Source organism: Tamandua tetradactyla, chromosome 2, assembly GCF_023851605.1.
Source record: "Tamandua tetradactyla isolate mTamTet1 chromosome 2, mTamTet1.pri, whole genome shotgun sequence".
In the NCBI taxonomy this organism is placed as follows: Eukaryota; Metazoa; Chordata; class Mammalia; order Pilosa; family Myrmecophagidae; genus Tamandua; species Tamandua tetradactyla.
The window spans coordinates 158237460-158256794 of record NC_135328.1 but is presented as its reverse complement, the minus strand read 5'-3'; the positions used below and the strand labels follow the sequence as shown (position 1 = coordinate 158256794).

Genomic DNA, 19335 nt, shown 5'->3' with positions numbered 1-19335 from the left:
CCTGATTTATCCCGAGGAATTTGGAAGGTAAATACAGAAGTATTTGCAAAGTCTCCTTGGGGGACTGGGGAGAAATGAGGAAATATTCAACTTCTCCATTTGGGGAATTTCTGATATTCTCACAGGCACTGGAGACAATCAAGTCAATAGGTTGAGCCCTTGATCTTGGGGTTCAACCTTATGAGACTTATTCCTGCAAAGGATAGGCTAAGCCTGCTTAAAATTATGCCTAAGAGTCACCCACAGAGAAGCTCTGTTTTCCTCAGATGTGGCCTCTCTCTCTAAGCCAACTTGGCAGGTCAACTTAACTGACTCCCAGAGATGTAAATTTCCCTTACAACATGGGATGGAACACCCGGGATGAGCCATGACCCGACATCAAGGGATTGAGAAAGTCTTCTTGACCAAAACAGGGAAGAGAGAAATGAGACAAAATAAAGTTTCAGTGGCTTGGAGATTTCAAACAGAGTCGAGAGGTTATCCTGAAGGTTATTCTTATGCATTATGTAGATATCCCTTTTTAGTTTATTGTGTATTGGAGTGGGTAGAGGAAGTACCTGAAACTGTTGCTGTGTTCCAGTAGCCTTGATTCTTGAAGATTGTATGAAGATATAACTTTTACAATGTGACTGTGTGATTGTGAAAACCTTGTGTGTGGTGTTCCTTTATGTAGGGTATGGGATGCGTAAAAGAATATGGATAAAAATAAATAAGTAGGGAATAAAGGGTAAAATAATTTGGGTAGATTGAAATACTACCATATGGATCAGGGGGTAAGGGATATGATATGTATGAGGTTTTTTCTTTTTATTTCTTTTTATGGAGTGATGCAAATGTTCTAAAAAATGATCATGGTTATGAATACATAGCTATGTGATGCTGTGTGCCATTGATTGTACACCATGTATGGAATGTATGTGTGTGAAGATTTGTCAATAATAATATTAAAAAAAGAAAGAAGAGTAAGTCCTCCACCTTCATTCTTCTTTTTCAAGATGGCTTTATTTAGTCAGGCCCCAAACCCTTCCTTATAAATTTTTTAAAGATGTTTTATTGAGATACATTGACACCGTACAGTCCATCCAAAGTATGCAGTTAAGGGCTCCAGAATAATCCAGAGTTGTGCATTCATCACCATAATCAATTTTAGAACATTTTCATTACTCCAAAAAGAAAAAAAAAGTACTCCTTACCCCCCCCCACCAACCCCCTCAGTATTGACTCTTGGCATTCATGCAGTACATTGGTTACAGTTGATGAAAATATTAAAAAATTACTACCACTAGTCCATAGTTTGTATTAAGTGCATTTCACCCCCCCCCAGCTTCCTGATTATTGACTCTTAGCATTCGTTTAATGCATTTGTTACAGTTAATGAAAGAATATTAAAAAATTACTGTTAACACTAGTCCATAGTTTGTATTAGGTGCCATATAATATCACTCTGTTATTAACTCCTTGTAATAGTGACATTCATTTGTTCTAGTTCATGCAAAAACATTTTACAGGTTTACATCACAGTCATCATCCACTACACGGTTCACTGTGTTAAACAGTCTTTTTTTTTTATCCTCTAGCTTTCCTTCTAGTGATATAAGCAATTCTAAGCTTCCCCTTTCAACCACAATCACACGCACAATTCAGTGCTGTTAATTACATTCACCATAATGGGCTACCATCACCTCTATCCATTTACAAGCATTTAAATTTAACCTAGTTAAACGTCTGAACACATTAAGCATCTGCTCCCCATCTCTATCCTTATTCTACCTCCTGATAACCTATGCTCTAGATTTTAACTCTATGAGTTTATTATAATTAGCTCATAGAAGTGAGATCATACACTATTCGCCCTTTGTGTCTAACTTATTTCATTCAACATAAGGTCCTCAAGGTTCAACCATGTGTTGTGTGCTTCAAGACTTCATTCCTCCTTGCTTCTGAATAATATTCCTTTGTATGTACATACCATATTTTGTTTATCCATTCATCGGTTGATGAACAATTTTGGCAGTTGTGAATAATACCACTATGAACACTGATGTGCAAATCCCTGCTTTCAGTTCTTCTGAGTATATACTTAGTAGTTAGATTGCTGAGTCATATGGCAATTCTAAACTTAGCTTCCTGAGGAACCGAAAAACTGCCTTCCACAGTGGTTGTACCACTTTACATTCCCTCCAAGAGTAAATAGTAAGTTCTATTTTTCCACATCCTTTCCAACATTCATAATTTAATAGTGGCCATTTTAGTAGGTGTGAAGTGAAATCTCATTGTGGTTTTAAGTTGCATTTCCCTGATAGCTAGTGATGTTCTGTATCTTTTCTTCTGCTCTTTAGCCAGTTGTGTTTCCTCTTTGGAAAGATGTCTATTCATGTCTTTGGCCCATTTTTTAATGGGGTTGTTTGTCTTGTTATTGTTGTTATCTTGATTTATTTTTATAATCTGTCTATTAGACCCTTATCGGATATGTGGTTTCCACATATTTTCTTCAGTTTAGTAGGCTCACTTTTTATCTTTTTGATAAGATCCTTTGATGTACAAAGTATTAAATTATGAGGATTGTCCTATTTTTCTGTATTTTTTTTATTCATGCTTCTGTTTTAGGTGCCAAGTCTAAGGAACCTCAGCCTACCACAACATCTTGAATATGCTTCCCTACATTTTCTTCTAGGAACTTTATGATCCTGATTCTTATATTTAGGTCTTTGGTCCATTTTGAGCTCATTTTTGTGTAAGGTACGAGATAGGTGCCAGCTTTCTTTCATTTGGACATGGATATCCAGTTATCCAAGCACCATTTATTGGAAAGACTCTTCTGTCTCAGTTGAGTGGACTTGGCAGCCTTCTCAAAAATCAACTGACCATAGAAGGAGTTTTTATCTGCAAAATGGCAGGGTTTAGAGTTATTTATAAACATACCTAGTTTTATTGTGCTTTACTGCATTTTTTACAAATCATAGGGGTATAGCAACACTGCCTTGGGCAAGTCTTTCTTTGCCATTTTTCCAACATGGTGTGTTTTCCTTCACTGTCTCTGTGTCACGTTTTAAGGATCCCTGCCAGGAGCACAGACAGTGGGAGGGGTGAATGTCCCCGCCCCAGCCTGTATGGTTATGAAAAGGAGCACGAGTACACAGTGCCCTAGAATTTGTGACTTAATTGCTCTTAGTGGTCGAGGAGGCAAGGAGGAAAGGAAAATCCATCAAAGGGGGGAATAGGAGAAAGCCCTAGTTGCAAAAGCTGAAGAACTGAGATGCAGATAACCAGAGACTGTCTGACTGGTGCAGACAGCCAAAACTCACCCCTTTCCAGGTGGAGGCCTGGATCCCTCAGGAGTACGCAGACAGTGAGGTGGAGACTGAGAGGCCTGGCATCCCCAACCTGTGCCTATACCTGTGCTGCAACCTATCACAGCACTATTGTGCCCACCGCACACCCTGCATTCTGCTCCACATCCATCCCACAAATATAAAAGCTTTAGACTACTGAAGGAAATCAACTTCCAAAGTAACCCTATTAAGATATTTACATGCCTGGAAGAGGACAGATCACTGAGTGTATCAAGATGCAGACAGATATAGCCCAGCCTAATGAGCAAATTAAAACACCAGAGGAGACATAGATATTGGAACAACTAATCAAAGATGTCCATATAATTCTACTAAATAAACTGAATGGGATGGCTAATGACCAAAAGGAGATCAGGAAGACACTAGAAGAGCATAAAGAGGAAATAGAAAGAATTTATTGAAAAATAGCAGATATCACAGATATTTTCTGTAGACCAAAACAAAAATATTCTAGAGACACACAACAGCAGATTTGAAGAGGCAGAAGAAAGAATAAGTGAACTAGAGGACAGGACAACTGTTTTCAAACACACAAAAGAGTAAATGGCAAAAAAGATGGAAAAATTTGAATTGGATCTTAGGGAAATGATGGACAAAACAAAGCACACAAATATAAGAATAATCAGTGTCCCAGAGAGAGGAGAGAAGAGTAGAGTGCTAGGAATATTAGTGGAGGATATAATGGGGGAAAAGTTCCCAGCCCTTGTAAAGGACATAAATATGCAAATCAAAGAAGACCAATGAACTCCAAATTGATCAAATCCAAGTAGGCCTTCCTCAAGACACATACTAATCAGTCTGTCAGATGTTAAAGAGAAGCAGAAAATCCTGAAAACAAAACAAGAGAAAAATATCTGCTACATACAAGGGAAACCACATAAGACTGAGTTCCTACTACTCAGCTGGCACCATGCAGCTGAGAAGGCAGTGGTATGATGTATTTAAGATCCTGAATGATAAAAACTTCCAGCCAAGAATTCTGTACCCAGCCAAATTGCCCTTCAAAACTGAGGGAAAGATTAAATTTTCACAGACAAACAAATCCTGAAAGAATCTGTCAACAAGAACAGATTCAGGCCCTACAAGAAATAATAAAGGAAGTTCTGCCAGCTGAAAAACAAAGACAGGAGAGGGAGGTCTAGAGGAGGGTACAGAATTGAAGAGTACCAGTAAGGGTAATTTAAAGAATAAAAAGGGGAAGAGGGAAAAGAATATATAGTTCTGACAAAATCCAAAGGATTAGATGGTGGATTCAAGAAGCACCTTTACAGTAATAACTTTGAACATTAATGAACTAAACTTACCAATTAAAAGGTACAGATAGGCAGAAATGGATTAAGAAATATAATCCAGCTATATGCTTCTTACAAGAAATTCATCTTAGACACAAGGATACAAATAGATTGAAAGTGAAAGGATGGGAAAAGATTTTCCATGGAAGCTGTAACTAAAAGAAAACAAGAGCAGCTATCTATTATCAGCAAAATAGACTTTAAATGTAAATATATCATAAGAAATAAAGAAGAACACTGTATATTAATAAAAGGTACAACTCACCAAGAAGACATAACAATCATAAGTGTTTATACTCCTAATTAAGGAGCTCCAAAGTACATGAGACAAACATTGGCAAAACTGAAAGAAGCAATAGACGTTTCAACAATAATAGTAGGAGACTCCCATACACCCCTCTCTTCTATAGGTAGAACAAGACAGAGTATCAAAAGGAAATAGAGAAGTTAAACAATTTGGTAAATGAATCAGACCTAACAGGCATGTATAGGTCATTACACCCCAAAACACCAGGATATACATTCTTCTCTAGTGCTCATAGAACATTTTCCAGGATAGATCATATGTCTAGGGTAGAAAATTTGTCTTTATGAATTTAAAAATACTGAAATTATTCAACACCCTCTCTCTGATTACAGTGGAACGAAGCTGGAAATCAATAACCATCAAAGAATGAGAACTTTCACAGATATGCAGAGATTAAATAATGCACTCTTAAACAAACAATAGGTCAAAGAAGAAATTTCTAGAGAAGTAGAATGAAATTTCATTCATCCAGAGATGAATGAAAATGAGAATACAACATATCAGAACTTATGGGGTCTGGCAAAGGCTTTGCTGAAAGGAAAGTTTATTGCCCTAAATGCCTATATTAAAAAACAAGAAAGAGCAAAAATCGAGGACTTAACTGTTCACGTAGAGGAACTTGAGAAAGAACAACAAACTAACCACAAAGCAAATTGAAGAAGAGAAAGATTAAAGCAGAGTTAAATGAATGGGAGAACGAAAGAACAATAGAAAGAATCAATGAAACCAAAAGTTACATCTTAGAGAAAATCAGTAAAATCGATGGGCCACTAGCAAGGCTGACAATGAAGAAAAGAGGATGCAAATAGATAAAATCAGAAATGAGAGGGGGATCATTACCCCAGACCCTGAACAACTAAAAGAAACTACAAATGTTGGAGAGCATGTGGAGGAAGTGGTACACATACACTGTTCTGTCAACCCAGTTGCTTCAAGATGATGGGGAACATGCTAAGATCAGAGAATTCCATGACACAAGCCCGTTCCTGTACTTCATTTGTTGTGAAATGGGTACCTTGATCAGAAGATGATCAAGGCATTGATGGTGGATAAGGCATTCTGTAAGTTCACAGATGATAGTTTTGGTAGACACACTGGATGCAGGGAAGTCAAACCCATATCTGAGTATGTGTCTATTCAAGTTAGAAAAAATTGCTGCCCCTTCCATGATGGGAAGTGGTCCAATCTAATTACCCTACCACCAGGTAGCAGGCTGATCACCCCGGGGAATGGTGCCATATCAGGGACTGAATGTGTGTCTTTGCTGCTGGCAGATTGGGCACTTAGCAGTGGCTCTAGTCAGATCGACCTTGGTGAGTGGAAGTCCAGACATTGCTATGTCCATACATAACTTCCATCCCTACCACCATGACCACTTTGTTCATGAGCCCATTGGGCAATGGCAGGAGTGGCTAGGGAAAGAGGCTAACTGAAATTCATAGAACATATCTTATCCACTTGATTATTAAAATCTTTGTCTGCTGAACTCTCCCTCTGGGAAGCATTCACATGGGGTACAAATATCTTCATGCTTTTTTGTCCCCTTGGAAAGATCTAGCCACCTATTTTATCTTCAGACCTCTTTGTCACCAGTTTTCCAATCATGTTCCTTTCAAGTCCCTGACCATCCAGCCAAACCATTTGCAACAGCCCGTGAATCAGTAAACAAATGCACTTTGGGCCAGTTTTCCTGCCAAGTTCTGCCCTCTTGGAGGATTTCCCTCCACCACTGTCCTTCAGGGACATCCCAGAAAGGAGCTGCCATGTTGGAGCTGCCATCAGGTGATGCCTGCATATTGTGTAGAAGCATTTGTTAATTAGGTCCCAGTTTTTGTTCCTCAGGCAATGAACTGTAAGAAACTCCCCAAGTGGCCATAGTTATAGGCTGGGAAAGATCAGGTAATGTGACAGTAGTGGGGTCATGGACATTTGGGCCACTTTCTCCTGTAACTTACTTGTGCCCTCAGGACTTGTTTAGGCTCTATCGTATATATACCCCTTCATTTTATGATGGAATGCTGTTGTGCCTGCCTAACTTTATGGCCTGGAGAGTCCGACAATTCCCACCTAATTATGGGCAACTCAGGTCCCATGGTAACTTGGTGGTCCATGGTTAAGTGTTCAGTCTCTACTAAGGCCCAGTAGTAGCAGGCCAAAAGTTGTTTCTCAAAAAGAGAGTAGTTATCTCAGAGGATGGCAAGGCTTTATTCCAAAATCCTAAGGGCCTGTTGTATGATTCTGCTATAGATGCCTGCCAAGGGCTCCAGATAGCATCTGTATTTGCCACTGACACTTCCAGCACCAATGGATCTGCTGGATCATATGACCCAAGTGGCAGAACAGCTTCCATAGTAGCTTGGACATGTTGTTCCAGTCTCCATTCAAAACTAGTAACTCTTCTGGTCAATTGGTAAATGAGCCAGAGTAGCACATCCAAATGAGAAATATGTTGTTTCCAAAATCCGAAGAGGCCAACTAGCTTTTTAGTCCTAGGAGGCGCCAGATGCAATAGCTTATCATCCTTCACTTTTGAAGAGATATCTCAACATGCCCCATACCACTGCACATTTAGAAATGTCCACTGAAGTGGAAGTCCCCTGTATTTTTGTTGGATTTATCTCCCATCCTCTAGCATGTAAATGTCTTACTAAGAAGTCTAGAGTAGTTGCTACTTTTTGCTGACTAGGTCCAATTAACATGATATCATCAATGTAATCAATGAGTGTGATGTCTTGTGGGATGTAGAAATAACCAAAGTCCCTGCAGATGAGATTATGACATAGGGCTAGAGAGTTGATATATCCTAAGGTAAGATGGTGAAGGTATCCTTGGCCTTGCTGGCTGGAAGCAAACTGTTTCTGCTGGTCCTTACTGAAAGCATTTGAGAAAAAAAAGCATTTTCCAAATCAATAGCTGTATTTTAGGTACCAGGGGATGTATTGATTTGTTCAAGCAATGATACCATATCTGGAACAACAGCTGCAATTGGAGTCACTACCTGGTTAAGTTTATGATGACACGCTGTAATCCGCCAAGACCCATCTGTTTTCCACAGAGGCCAAATAGGGGAATCGAATGGGGATGTGTTTGGAATCATCCCCCTTGCATCCTTCAAGTCCTTAAGAGTGGCACTAATCTCTGAAATGCTTCCAGGAATTTGGTATTTCTTCTAATGTACTATTTTGCTAGGTAAAGGCAGTTTTAGTGGCCTCCACTTGGCCTTTCCTACCATCATAGCCCTCACTCCACAAGTCAGGGAACCAATGTGGGGATTTTGCCATTTACTGAACTTGTCTATTTCAATTATGCATTCTGGAACTGGAGAAATCATCACAGAGGTCTGGGGATCCACTGGACCCGAAGTGAGAGGGACCTGAGCTAAAGTTCCATCCATCTCCTGACCTCTCTAAACCCCTACTCTGACTGGTGGACCACAGTGGCATTTGGGTCTCCTGGAATTAGTGTCACTTCTGAGCCAATGTCTAATAATCCCCCAAATGTCTGATCATTTCCTTTTCCCCAGTTACCCTGGTAAAAGACGATACATTTCTTTTGAGATGGCTGGAATGAAGATTAACAGTGTAATTTTTTGGCAGAGTAACAGGGTCTTTCCCCATGGGAACTTGGCCTTCCCTCATGTATAATTGTTGCATCTTTCTGTTGAATTGTCCCCTTTTTCAGTATGTAATGACCCATCTCTGTCCATCTTAACTGCTTTTTTTTATTGGCCTATCTTTGCATACCATTCAATCCATCCATAGTATACAATCAGTGGCTCACAATATCATCTCATAATTGTATATTCATCGCCATGATCATTTTTAGAACATTTGCATCACTCCAGAAAAAGAAATAAAAAGAAGAAAAGACTCATATATCCCATATCCTATATGTCTCTCTGTTACTGACCACTAGTATTTAAATCTACCCAATTTTTTTTACCCCTTTTCCCCTCCTCCATTATTTATTTATTTTTATCCATATTTTTTTACTCATCTGTCCATACCCTGAATAAAAGGACCATTAGACACAAGATTTTCACAATCACATGGCCACATTGTAAAAGCTATAAAAAGAGTATCTATATAATGCATAAGAATAACCTCCAGGATAACATCTTGCCTCTGTTTGAAATCTCTTAGCCAGTGAAACTTTGTCTCTTTTCTTTATTCCCCCTTTTTGTCAAGAAGGCTTTCTTAATCGCTTGATGCTGGGTCCTGGCTCATCCTGGGAGTCCTGTCCCCTGCTGTCAGGGAGATTTACACCCCTGGGCATCATACCTCATAGGCAGTGAGTTCACCTGCCGAGTTAGAAAGAGAAGCCGCATCTGAGCAACAAAAGAGGTTCTCTGGAGAAATAAGTTTCATAGGCTCCTCAGAGCTGGAACTGAGTGATCCAAATTTGCTAATCAGAAGCCATGATCGGTGACTGGACATACCCATCTCTGTTCTTGGGGAAGTGAATTTTTATATTCCTTTCAGTCACCAGCAGCTCCTTTGCAGCCTCCCGTGAGAATGGGAGATGGGCACCTGTAGATGCTGAGTGGGAAGAATTTACAGTTCTTTAAAATAATTATCAGTCTCTTCTCTCTGCTCGTCCCTGGATGCTGTACAGTGTTCTTCTGGCCCCTGGAGTTTCAAAGTGGTTGTTTCAGACAGTTCCTACTTGTTTAATAGTTGTATTGGTAGGAGAACTGAGTCCTGGAGTTCCCTACTCTACCGTCTTCCCTGAAAGTCCTATTGATAGAAATATTTTAAAGGCTTACAAATTAAGAATTCTTCAACTCTTTATTGATTATATAATTTTAAAACTTTCCAAAAACCTTTAATAAGAAGAGAGTGCCTTATGGGCTATGTGTATGTATTTGTTTCCCCTTTCTGCAGTGAATTACCAGAGAGAGAAGAAGGTGAAGGAGAAGAAACTCCAAACTTCAGCCACTGGGGTCCACCAAGAATGTATGTTGAATGACATTACTGGTTTCTCAGTAAGACAACACAATCAATTGATGTTTTCTTAAATTTATTAGAGCGTTATTCAGTCATATTCTAGTGATTGGAAAATTGTGATCATTCCCATGTCGTCTAGTCTATATTGTAGTTTCATTTTTGTTTTATTCAGAGATTTTTAGCCCAGCAAAAATTGTGACCAATATTAGGAAAATATTTATCATATTATTTTAGAGCAAAATCCATTTATAAGCAGCTATCAGTAACTGTCCATGATAGTAACTGATGGGTATTTGATTTCTGCATCAATATGTAAGTCAGGTAAAGCTGACTTGAAGGCAGTAAAACTGCTATTTTGTGTATAAAAAAAAGTCAACAATAGTTAAGGCTTCTATCATACATCAATTTATTTCTACCTTCATCCCCTGTTAGTCCCTGTTGTGCCTTCTTTGAGCTAACATACTGTTTGGGACCCATCTTCCTTTGTAGACTTTTGTAGTTTTAAGTACTCCCTCTTGAGTAGTAGTTAAGTACTTATTAAATGCTGTGCTTTATTAAAATCATGCAAGTCTTCCTTTCAACTGCTCTCTCAGTTCTTTATGTATTAAGTCCACCACCCCAGCCCAAACTGCCTGTTCTTTTCTTTATTTAAATTCTTAAAGTTTTGTCTTAAAAACTCTTTGGAGTAAAAAGAAAAAAAAAACTCTTGGGAGTTGTTTTCTGAGTAACTTTTTTTGTTGTTAATTATTGGCTGTGTCTGTGTAGTACAAGAAGAATGTGTAATATTTTCAGGGGTAAGTTTCATGCAACACTCTCTTTTAAAAAATAATATGGAGCCAGGAAGAAAAGCAAACCCTCCAGTCTTAAGTGCAGATTAAATCTTTCCTCTACTTAAAGAATCACTGGGTTAAACCTGCTGACTGAGAAAGCAGCTTGGGCAATGAGCTGCTCAGTGGCAAATTTATCATATTTTGAAAGTGTGTATTTTTTGCCAAATTGATATATGTGGCTTCCTTGACTTTTAATCCATCTATTATTTCCTCAATCCTTTCTTTGATAATGTTATAATGGAGCATTGAAAAGGTCTAATCAGAGAAAATTTATTGTGGAAGAAGTTGTATTTATTACTTTAGATAGTTCTTGTTTTCAGCATTTAAACATTCATATGTTATGAATTATTGGTAGCATCTTATTTTGTAAATAGGTATAGTTTATATGACATTTGCACAAATATTTATAAAATAAGTCAAATGGAATATGTAAAGTTCAATTAGATTAACTTGTTCATGAATGAAATTTGCTTTTTCCTTTTTGCAGTGTTGAGATTTTTAGAGAACCCAATGTGTCCCTCGGTATTAGTATTGTTGGTGGACAAACTGTTATAAAACGCCTGAAGAATGGAGAGGAGCTTAAAGGTATATTTATCAAACAAGTTTTAGAAGATAGTCCAGCAGGAAAAGCAAAAGCCCTTAAAACTGGAGATAAAATACTTGAGGTAAATAATGTTAAATATTGTTTCTGTTTGAAGCACACTGTAAGACAATAAAATAATCATTTAGCCTGAATTCCTTTCTGCATTGTGGTCAGGTACAACTGGTGACCTTTATTTAGATGCATTAGTTTGTACATTAGATGCACAGTTGTATGAGTTTCTCAAGTTGGGGGAGACAACAAATACAACAATAAAATAGAAAACCTCAGCTGACCCACAAAAACAGTTTAGCAAAGAAGCTATACAGAGTGAAGTGCACGATGAGAATTGCACTTTCCCCATAATCTTGAATAAGCTCTAAATTTTATAAATATGTGTCCTTGGGATATCTGTGCTCCATAGAGTAAGGAGTTATCCATGGGAAGTCAAACACGCCTCTAGGGGAAGTTTGGATCTGTGGTCCGCATGTGTTTGACTTGCTGGGGCTGAGTGTTAAAGGCACATCAAAGCACTGAGGATGCCCTGAAGTCTGAATCTGATACGTTTCTTTCCATTTGGGTTTATTGGGTGACACTATATTAAGTATCTTCAGTCCTGGAATCTGCTTGTTCTCAATTTATGCTTTATGATCCTAACCATCAGGTGTGGTGTTTCAACACTGTTAAATGAAAAGAGCCCTGGAGGTGAGGGATTGGAATCTAAATTTTGTCCTTTTTATTTTCTATTTGTTCTTGGACAAATTATTAAACCTACCTTATTCTCATTTCCAGATAAAATGGGAATAAGAATTTAAAGCTGATAGCATGTTAAGAGAATGAAAAAACAGGCCACAGACTGGGAGAAAATATTTGCAAAGCACATATCTGAGAAAGGACTTATACCTAAAATATGCAAAGAACTCTTAAAACTCAATAATAAGAAAACAAACAAACCAATTAAAGAACTTTCAAAAGAACTGACCAGTTCTCATCAAAGAGGATATACAGATGGAAAATAAGCATATGAAAAGATGTTCAACATCATATATCATTAAGGAATTGCAAGTCAAAACAACAATGAGAAAAAAACAAAAATTAAAAAAAAGCAAAAAACAACAGCAATGAGATACGACTATGTACCTATTAAAATGGCTAAAACCTAAAACAGTAATCACAAAAAATGCTGGCAGAAATGTGGACCAACAGGAACTCTCATTCATTGCTGGTGGAAATGCAAAATGGTGCAGCTATTTTGGGGGGGAAAGACAGTTTGAAAGTTTCCTACTAAGCTAAGCAGACTTACCATATGTTCTAACAATTGCAATCCTAGTTATTTACCCAAAGAAGTTGAAAACTTATCCTCACACACAAATCTGCAAACGAATGTTTATAGCGCTTCATTTATAATTGCCTAAAATTGAAAGGAACCAAAATATCCTTCTATAGGTGAATGATTAGATAAACTGTGGCACATCCATATAATCAGTGATTAAAAGAAATGAGCTATCAAATGACAGAGAGACGTAACCTTAATGTATATTGCTAAATGAAAAACGCCAGTCTTAGAAGATTGTATACTATATGATGCCAACTATATGACCTTCTGGAAATCTTATAAAAAGATCAGTGTTTGCTATGGGTTTAGACGTGAGGGAGGCAATGAATAGGTAGAACTCACAGCATTTGTAAGGCAGTGAAACTATTCTGTATGGTACTGTAATGGTGGAATCATGACATTACGCATATGTCAAAACCCATAGAAATGTACAACTTAAACTGTAGACTTTACTTAGTAATTAAGTATCAATATTAGTTCATCAATTATAACAAATGTACACACTAATGCAAGATGTTAATGATAGGGGAGACTTTGGGGGATATATGAGAACTCTGTACTTTCTACACAGTTTTCTCTAAACCTAAAACTGCCCTAAAAATAAAGTTACTATTCAAATAAAACAGATCAAAGCAAAAATTTGATAGTCTGCTTGGAGGATTAAGTCAAGGAATTACATAAAACTTTTGTGTATACCAATTTGGGGTTATTGTATTTGTGTTTATGGGGTAAAATAAGCATCTCAAACATAGACAAGTAACAATTTCATACCTTGAACAAAAATGTATCGAGTGACCATTTTGTATCAGCTGCTGTTCTAACACTGGGGTTAAGTCAGTGAAGAAAATGAACAAAAATCTCTTTCCTTTTGATTTTTACATGATAGTAGGGGAGACAGGCAATAAATAAAATAATGTATATAGAATGTAAGATTGTCATAAGTGGCTATAGAGTAAAATAAAGCATGTGAAGATGATAAAGAGTGCTGGATGGTGAAGGCCATAGTTGCAATTCTAATAAATTTGTTAGGAAAGATGGCATTGTAGCAAATACAAAAGGTGAGGGAGTGAGCCATACAGATATATACGACAAGAAGGCTCCCTGGCAGAGAGAATTAACTTGCAAAAGCTCTGAGAAGGGGAATGGGTATGTTTGAGGTGCAGCAAAGGAGTCCAGTATTGCTGAAGTAGACAGAAGAAAGATAGAGCAGTAAGAGAAGAGATCTGAGAGGGACCACATCACCTAGAGCTTAGAAAGTTTTCTACGTTGAATACAATAAGTGATATCTCATTTTACCATATGTTCTAACATATGGTGATTTTAATTTGCATTTCTCTAGTGGCCACTATCAAATATCTTCACATGTGCTTATTTGCCATCTGTATATCCTCTTAGTGAAGTGTCTGTACATATCTTTTGCCCGTTTTCTAATTGGATTGTTTTATCTTTTTAAATTTTGGTTTTGTTTTCCCAGACCTCCTCTGTTTCTTCTCTCATTTGGAAATATTTTCTCACTTACCCATCATTACTTTTATACTCACAGAAGACCTCAAATGTCACATTTTGCTATATCTTGGGTCAAGTATAATGAATTATTTCTTCACTTTTTTTCCTGTGAAATGTTTTGTAAAGTTTTGGGTTTGGTTTGTTTTTATAAAGCATGGTAATTTATAACTCTGTAGTTTATAGGTAAAGCGTGGTATTTAAGTAAACCATGGTAATTTATAACTCTCTGTAGTTCACAAAACAGGTACTCTGATAACAATAAAAAGAAGGATTTTAGGTCCATATAAAGAAAAAAATTTTAACTAGGAAGATAATTTAAGTTTTCAAAAATGAGTCTTATCTGTGTAGGTTCTTGGATTGTAATTGTAAAGCTAAGACTGATTACTTTTCTGTTGTTGTATGATGAAATTTTTTTTTTCCACTAACTCCTAACTGTAGTGATTCCCATGTAGCACTGTGGGAGTTTGTGTGAGGGAAACAAAAGCTGGTTATTACTGGAATATGAAGTCGTTTTCATATGGGTCCTCCTTCTTATTGTTGAAAACTTTTGGGGTAGGTTACTCAAAGGAGCTTTATCAGATCATTGTAATAGCTTTAAAACTTTACTTCAAATCTTGTATATATTTATTTACTAATGGATTAACTAATATCCATTATTCTTCCCCAACTCAGGTGGGAAATATACCTATTAGAATAAAAATCCAGAGTTCTTACCAAGGACTTTTGGATCTTGCATGATGTTGGACCAATCTGCCTCCCTTATTTTACCTCCTGCCACTATCCCCTTTCACGTATTCTGAATTTGCCTACCTTTAAACACACCAAACTGTCTTCTGCCTTAGGGCTCTCAGTTCCCTGTGGCTCCACTTCTCACATGCTCACTTTTTTCCTCACCCTGCATAGATTCAATGATTGGTCATCATAATCTCTCCCTTGGATGTATTTCTAACGTCTTTGATCCTCTTTCCTCTCACTGAACTTGCCCACTTCTCTTCCAGGTCTGTAAGGATGTCTGGAGAAAGTAACTAACTGTGCTGTTGATACTAATCAAAAGCATGGGAGATTCTCTGCTCGATATTCTCAAATGACCAATTCCTGAGTCACCAGGGTTTTAAAGAGAGAAAGAGTTTATTGCTAAGCACGAAGCAGAAGATCAGATGACCTATCAGCCTAAAAATCTGTCTCCATAAACTACAGTAACTCTGATCGTTTTATAGTATCAAAACATGTTCAGAAAAAAAAAAACAACAAAAAAAACCATGTTCGGGTTTTAGGATAATAAGTACAAATGGTTCAAGATGATGAAGTTAGAGATGATTTAATTATTGAGCATGCACAAACTGATTACATGCCAGCTTTCTCTAGTAAGATAGTTTAGGAATTGGGGAGGGTTAGTTCTGGGCTGACTCAAGTTCTTTCATTAATAAACATTAGGAGCGGTCTTTGTCTTCATCAGGACTCTACACTTGTAAAACAGGATAAGGGCCAGTCATGAAGTTTTTACAATCACAAGATAAAGGCTATATGCAATCACTACCAAAGATCAAGGCAGCTTGGGTTACAGTTCAGTAATTTCAGGTATTTCCTTTTGGCTATTTTATAATATAGGAGAAGCTAAGAAAAGCATCTATATAATGATTCAGTAATTCTTTATTAATTCTTAATGCTTGGTAACACTGTCTGGTGTCATCTTAAATTCATGACCACCCCTTCAAGTGAGGCTTTAATTATACCCTGCAATCATGTGATATTCCCCTAGTTGTTTCTTTCTCTTACTTTTGTACACAACTATTTGAAATCTCCTATATTCCTTCCTCAGTCTTAATCTGAGTTTTGATCCATGGTTTCTTGTTTTGTTGGGAAAATTGAAGACATCAAAGGGAGCTTCCCTTTGCCTACCAAATCTTTCTAACTGCATCCTGGAACAGCTGAACTATTTGTTTTTCTATCTAAAGCCAATCTTTTTACCATGATAGAAATCGTTCCCTCTTGACTACTCAAGGATATTATACCTTCTCTCTCATTTCTTATCCATTTTTTCTTCTCTGCTGCATCATTATATCCTGTAATATCTTCCATCTTAAAAACAAAAGCCTCCCTTGATCCCACAGCCTTATCAACCTACATTCCTATTTCTTTGGTCCCGTTTCAGCAAAGCAGTATTCACTGATTGTCACTGTCCACTACAGCTTTTACCGAGGCTTCGTTACATTTTCAGTTTGAAATTTTGTTTCTGATAAATATTTTCAGTAAACACAAAATGCTCTTAGGAAGTCATAGGCATATAAACAAGTTAAGTTCTCTGAAATTTCTTTAAAAGGAAACAGTTTATGCTTGTCCAAATTTATTTCAACACAGAGACTTTTAATAAAAGAGATATTTCTGTTTTGGTGCTGCTTTTTTTTTTAAAAGCACAATTTGAGAAATCTTCGTCTATTCAATTGTGGTAATGATTCAGTTTCCTAAAGACATCATTCTTCACAGTTTTACTGAAATAAAGTAAGAGTCTAGAGATCGTCCATTCCCCCACCCAACTCAGAATTATTGCTGTGTATGTGGCAGGGGTGATAGAATGAGCTCAAAAGCCTCTTAAGGTTCTGTTACTGACTGAGCTACCTACTTTGTATAACTATATTTTACCAGGGCTCTTGTTATTAAACAAATTTGTCTTACTTTTCCTGAAGGTGAAATGTTGTTCCCATTAAACATGTTCTTCTAAAACAGCAAACTTCCTTATGGGCCAGTCTTATTTTTCTCTACCTGTGGCTAGTGTCATGGCTAGAAAATACACATGAACTTTGAATCAACCAGTCTGCAATATCATCTGTGTTTTAGGTGTCTGGAGTAGATTTGCAAAATGCCTCACACAGAGAAGCAGTGGAGGCCATTAAGAATGCTGGAAACCCTGTGGTGTTCGTTGTTCAGAGCTTGTCATCCACTCCAAGAGTAAGTTGTAGCTCATATTTTCAAAAAGTTTAAGAATATCTTGTATATCTCTATGCTTACAAGTATTTCCCCACTTATTTTCATTATTACTTAGAAAAAAAATTAGTGTCAGAATTTAAGTATTAACTTCAAATTCTGCCCCCCCCCCGCCTTTTTTTTTTTTCTTTTGCCAACATGGGTCTCCTGGTCAAATCTGAGTTAGTATAATGTACATTGATTTAAGTCACAGGATGTGGACTCAAACAGACCTATTGTCATATCCTTGATTCTCTATTTACCAGCTTGACTAACCTGGAGGGAAGTTATTTAAGTTTTCTGAACCAATTATTTTATAAAATACTTTGAACATAAAGAATGTCATTCTAGAAGCATTATCCAGTGCTTTGTATATTTATTAAAACATGTAACAAAATGCACATATATACTGTTGGAGATTTCAAATTAAAAAATAGTTTCATCATAAAAATTATCATCTGAAATTAATCACTCCTTTGCCTTGAAATTGAAACTCTGATACCAATATGTCAATGGCAGGATGTTTATTTTATATTGCAATGAACATCAGAAATGTCCCCTTAAATCCCGTAACAGGAAGGAATATTTATTTTTCTTCATTTTATAATGCAAAACAATGCTCAAAACATAGGTACTTCTGTTTGGGAGTAGAGAAACTGCATTTTTAAAAAAATTTGCTTTTCAGTGCAGTAAGTAATACTCTGCTTTTCAACCATTTGTGTGTCATGGCATACTGAAAATAATATTTTTGTGGGAAATTAGGCAAACAGATTGTTGGTGGCATTGACATTTTGGTATACTTGTAATTCGTCTGCATGCAGTTAGCTACAGCCACAGCATTTGAGAAGCTCTGCTGTGTTGTACTGCATTGCAGTTCAGTGCCTTCAAGACTTAGTACTCTATTTATACCATGAAGACTGAGAGAGGTAAACTGAATAAAATTCCTCTCATTTTCATATAAATTAAAATTCAAGAAAATTGTTTGGAATCCTAACTCTTAAAGTATTGTAAATGAAAGTCAGGCCATCACTTTTACCTCTAAAAACTTAGTTCTATAGGAAAATTGGCCAGATTATTCCTTGCCAAATAACACTTCCAAAGAAACTATTTTGAGTCAGGATGAGCCAAATCATACATTTATGTGGCCACCGGTGAATGCCCTTGCTGAAAAATTAAAATCATTTAAATAGTATAACGTCAACCAAAAAGACCAAGCTTTTAATTTGCCTTAGGTGGTAAAACAAGGAGGAATTTTTTCACTTAAATGACATGTACAGTTCAATTTCTTTCACTTGTTGAAGAAAACCTCTTCATCATGCCATGCTCAAATCATTTATCCTCATGTTGTAAAATAGACTGCCACATTGTGCATTCAGTTCATCAAGCGTTAAATTATCTAAGTTCCTAATGAAGAGAGTGTATTCATTTGATGATGTTAATTACTATGTCCATGAATGGTTCTACTGTTCATCCTTGTTTTTAGGAAAAAGTGATTCCTGTTGAATGAGACAAGGAAAGAAATCAAGTTTCATATATTTTACTGATAATTGCAGGAACAGCAAGTATAGCAGTGCTTAGTCATTTTTTTGCCTAATTTACTTTAAATTTTAAGACTTTCTCAAAACCCCAAAAGGAGTCATTTCCTGTATTGTGCCTGTCAAAGCCCTTTGTCTAAAGTGCCTTGATCACATGAAACGTTTCATAAATAACACAGATTGAGTGGTGGTGTCTATATATGTGCTTTTATCAGCTGCTTTAGGAGTATCACAAATAAATTAATTTTTTAAACTTCTGAATTTCTCAACTGTATCTTTAGCATGCTGGAGAAACGTATCTTTAGCATCCACTTAGGTTTATTTGGCAAATGCTTATTTGAGTGCAGGTCCCCTGATTTATAGTGCTTTCATCTAGAGAAAGTTTTTATGCCAAGGTAGTTTTTTTTCACTTAGTAACATAACTGCAGTTAACTATAGCATCAGATACTGTTTTCATATTAAAAAACAACCCCTTTTGAAATTGAAATCAATTCAGCTCATTACCTTTATCATCAGCTGATTTCTCTTTTGTTGTACTTCCTTAATACCATTGTTTCAAAATGGCATATAAGTTTTTTTGACACATTCACATTTGACATATAATCATATAAAATATAGTTTTCTCTTCCACAAGAAACATGCTCTCTTCAGTGTTTCTTAAACAAAAAAGCATTTTGTCTTCCAACTTT

At 36.7% G+C, this 19335-nt stretch overlaps 1 protein-coding gene across 4 annotated transcripts in view; it reads left to right on the top strand.

Annotated features, from left to right (window-relative positions):
- Nucleotides 1-19335, top strand: part of PATJ (PATJ crumbs cell polarity complex component) — a 473288-nt gene that overhangs the window by 192988 nt on the left and 260965 nt on the right. For all 4 annotated transcript variants that reach the window (XM_077149461.1, XM_077149460.1, XM_077149463.1 and 1 more), the window contains 3 exons: nt 9836-9907; nt 11216-11393; nt 16986-17096. In XM_077149461.1, the coding sequence (XP_077005576.1) occupies nt 9836-9907; nt 11216-11393; nt 16986-17096 (361 nt within the window). The remainder of the gene's footprint in view (nt 1-9835; nt 9908-11215; nt 11394-16985; nt 17097-19335) is intronic.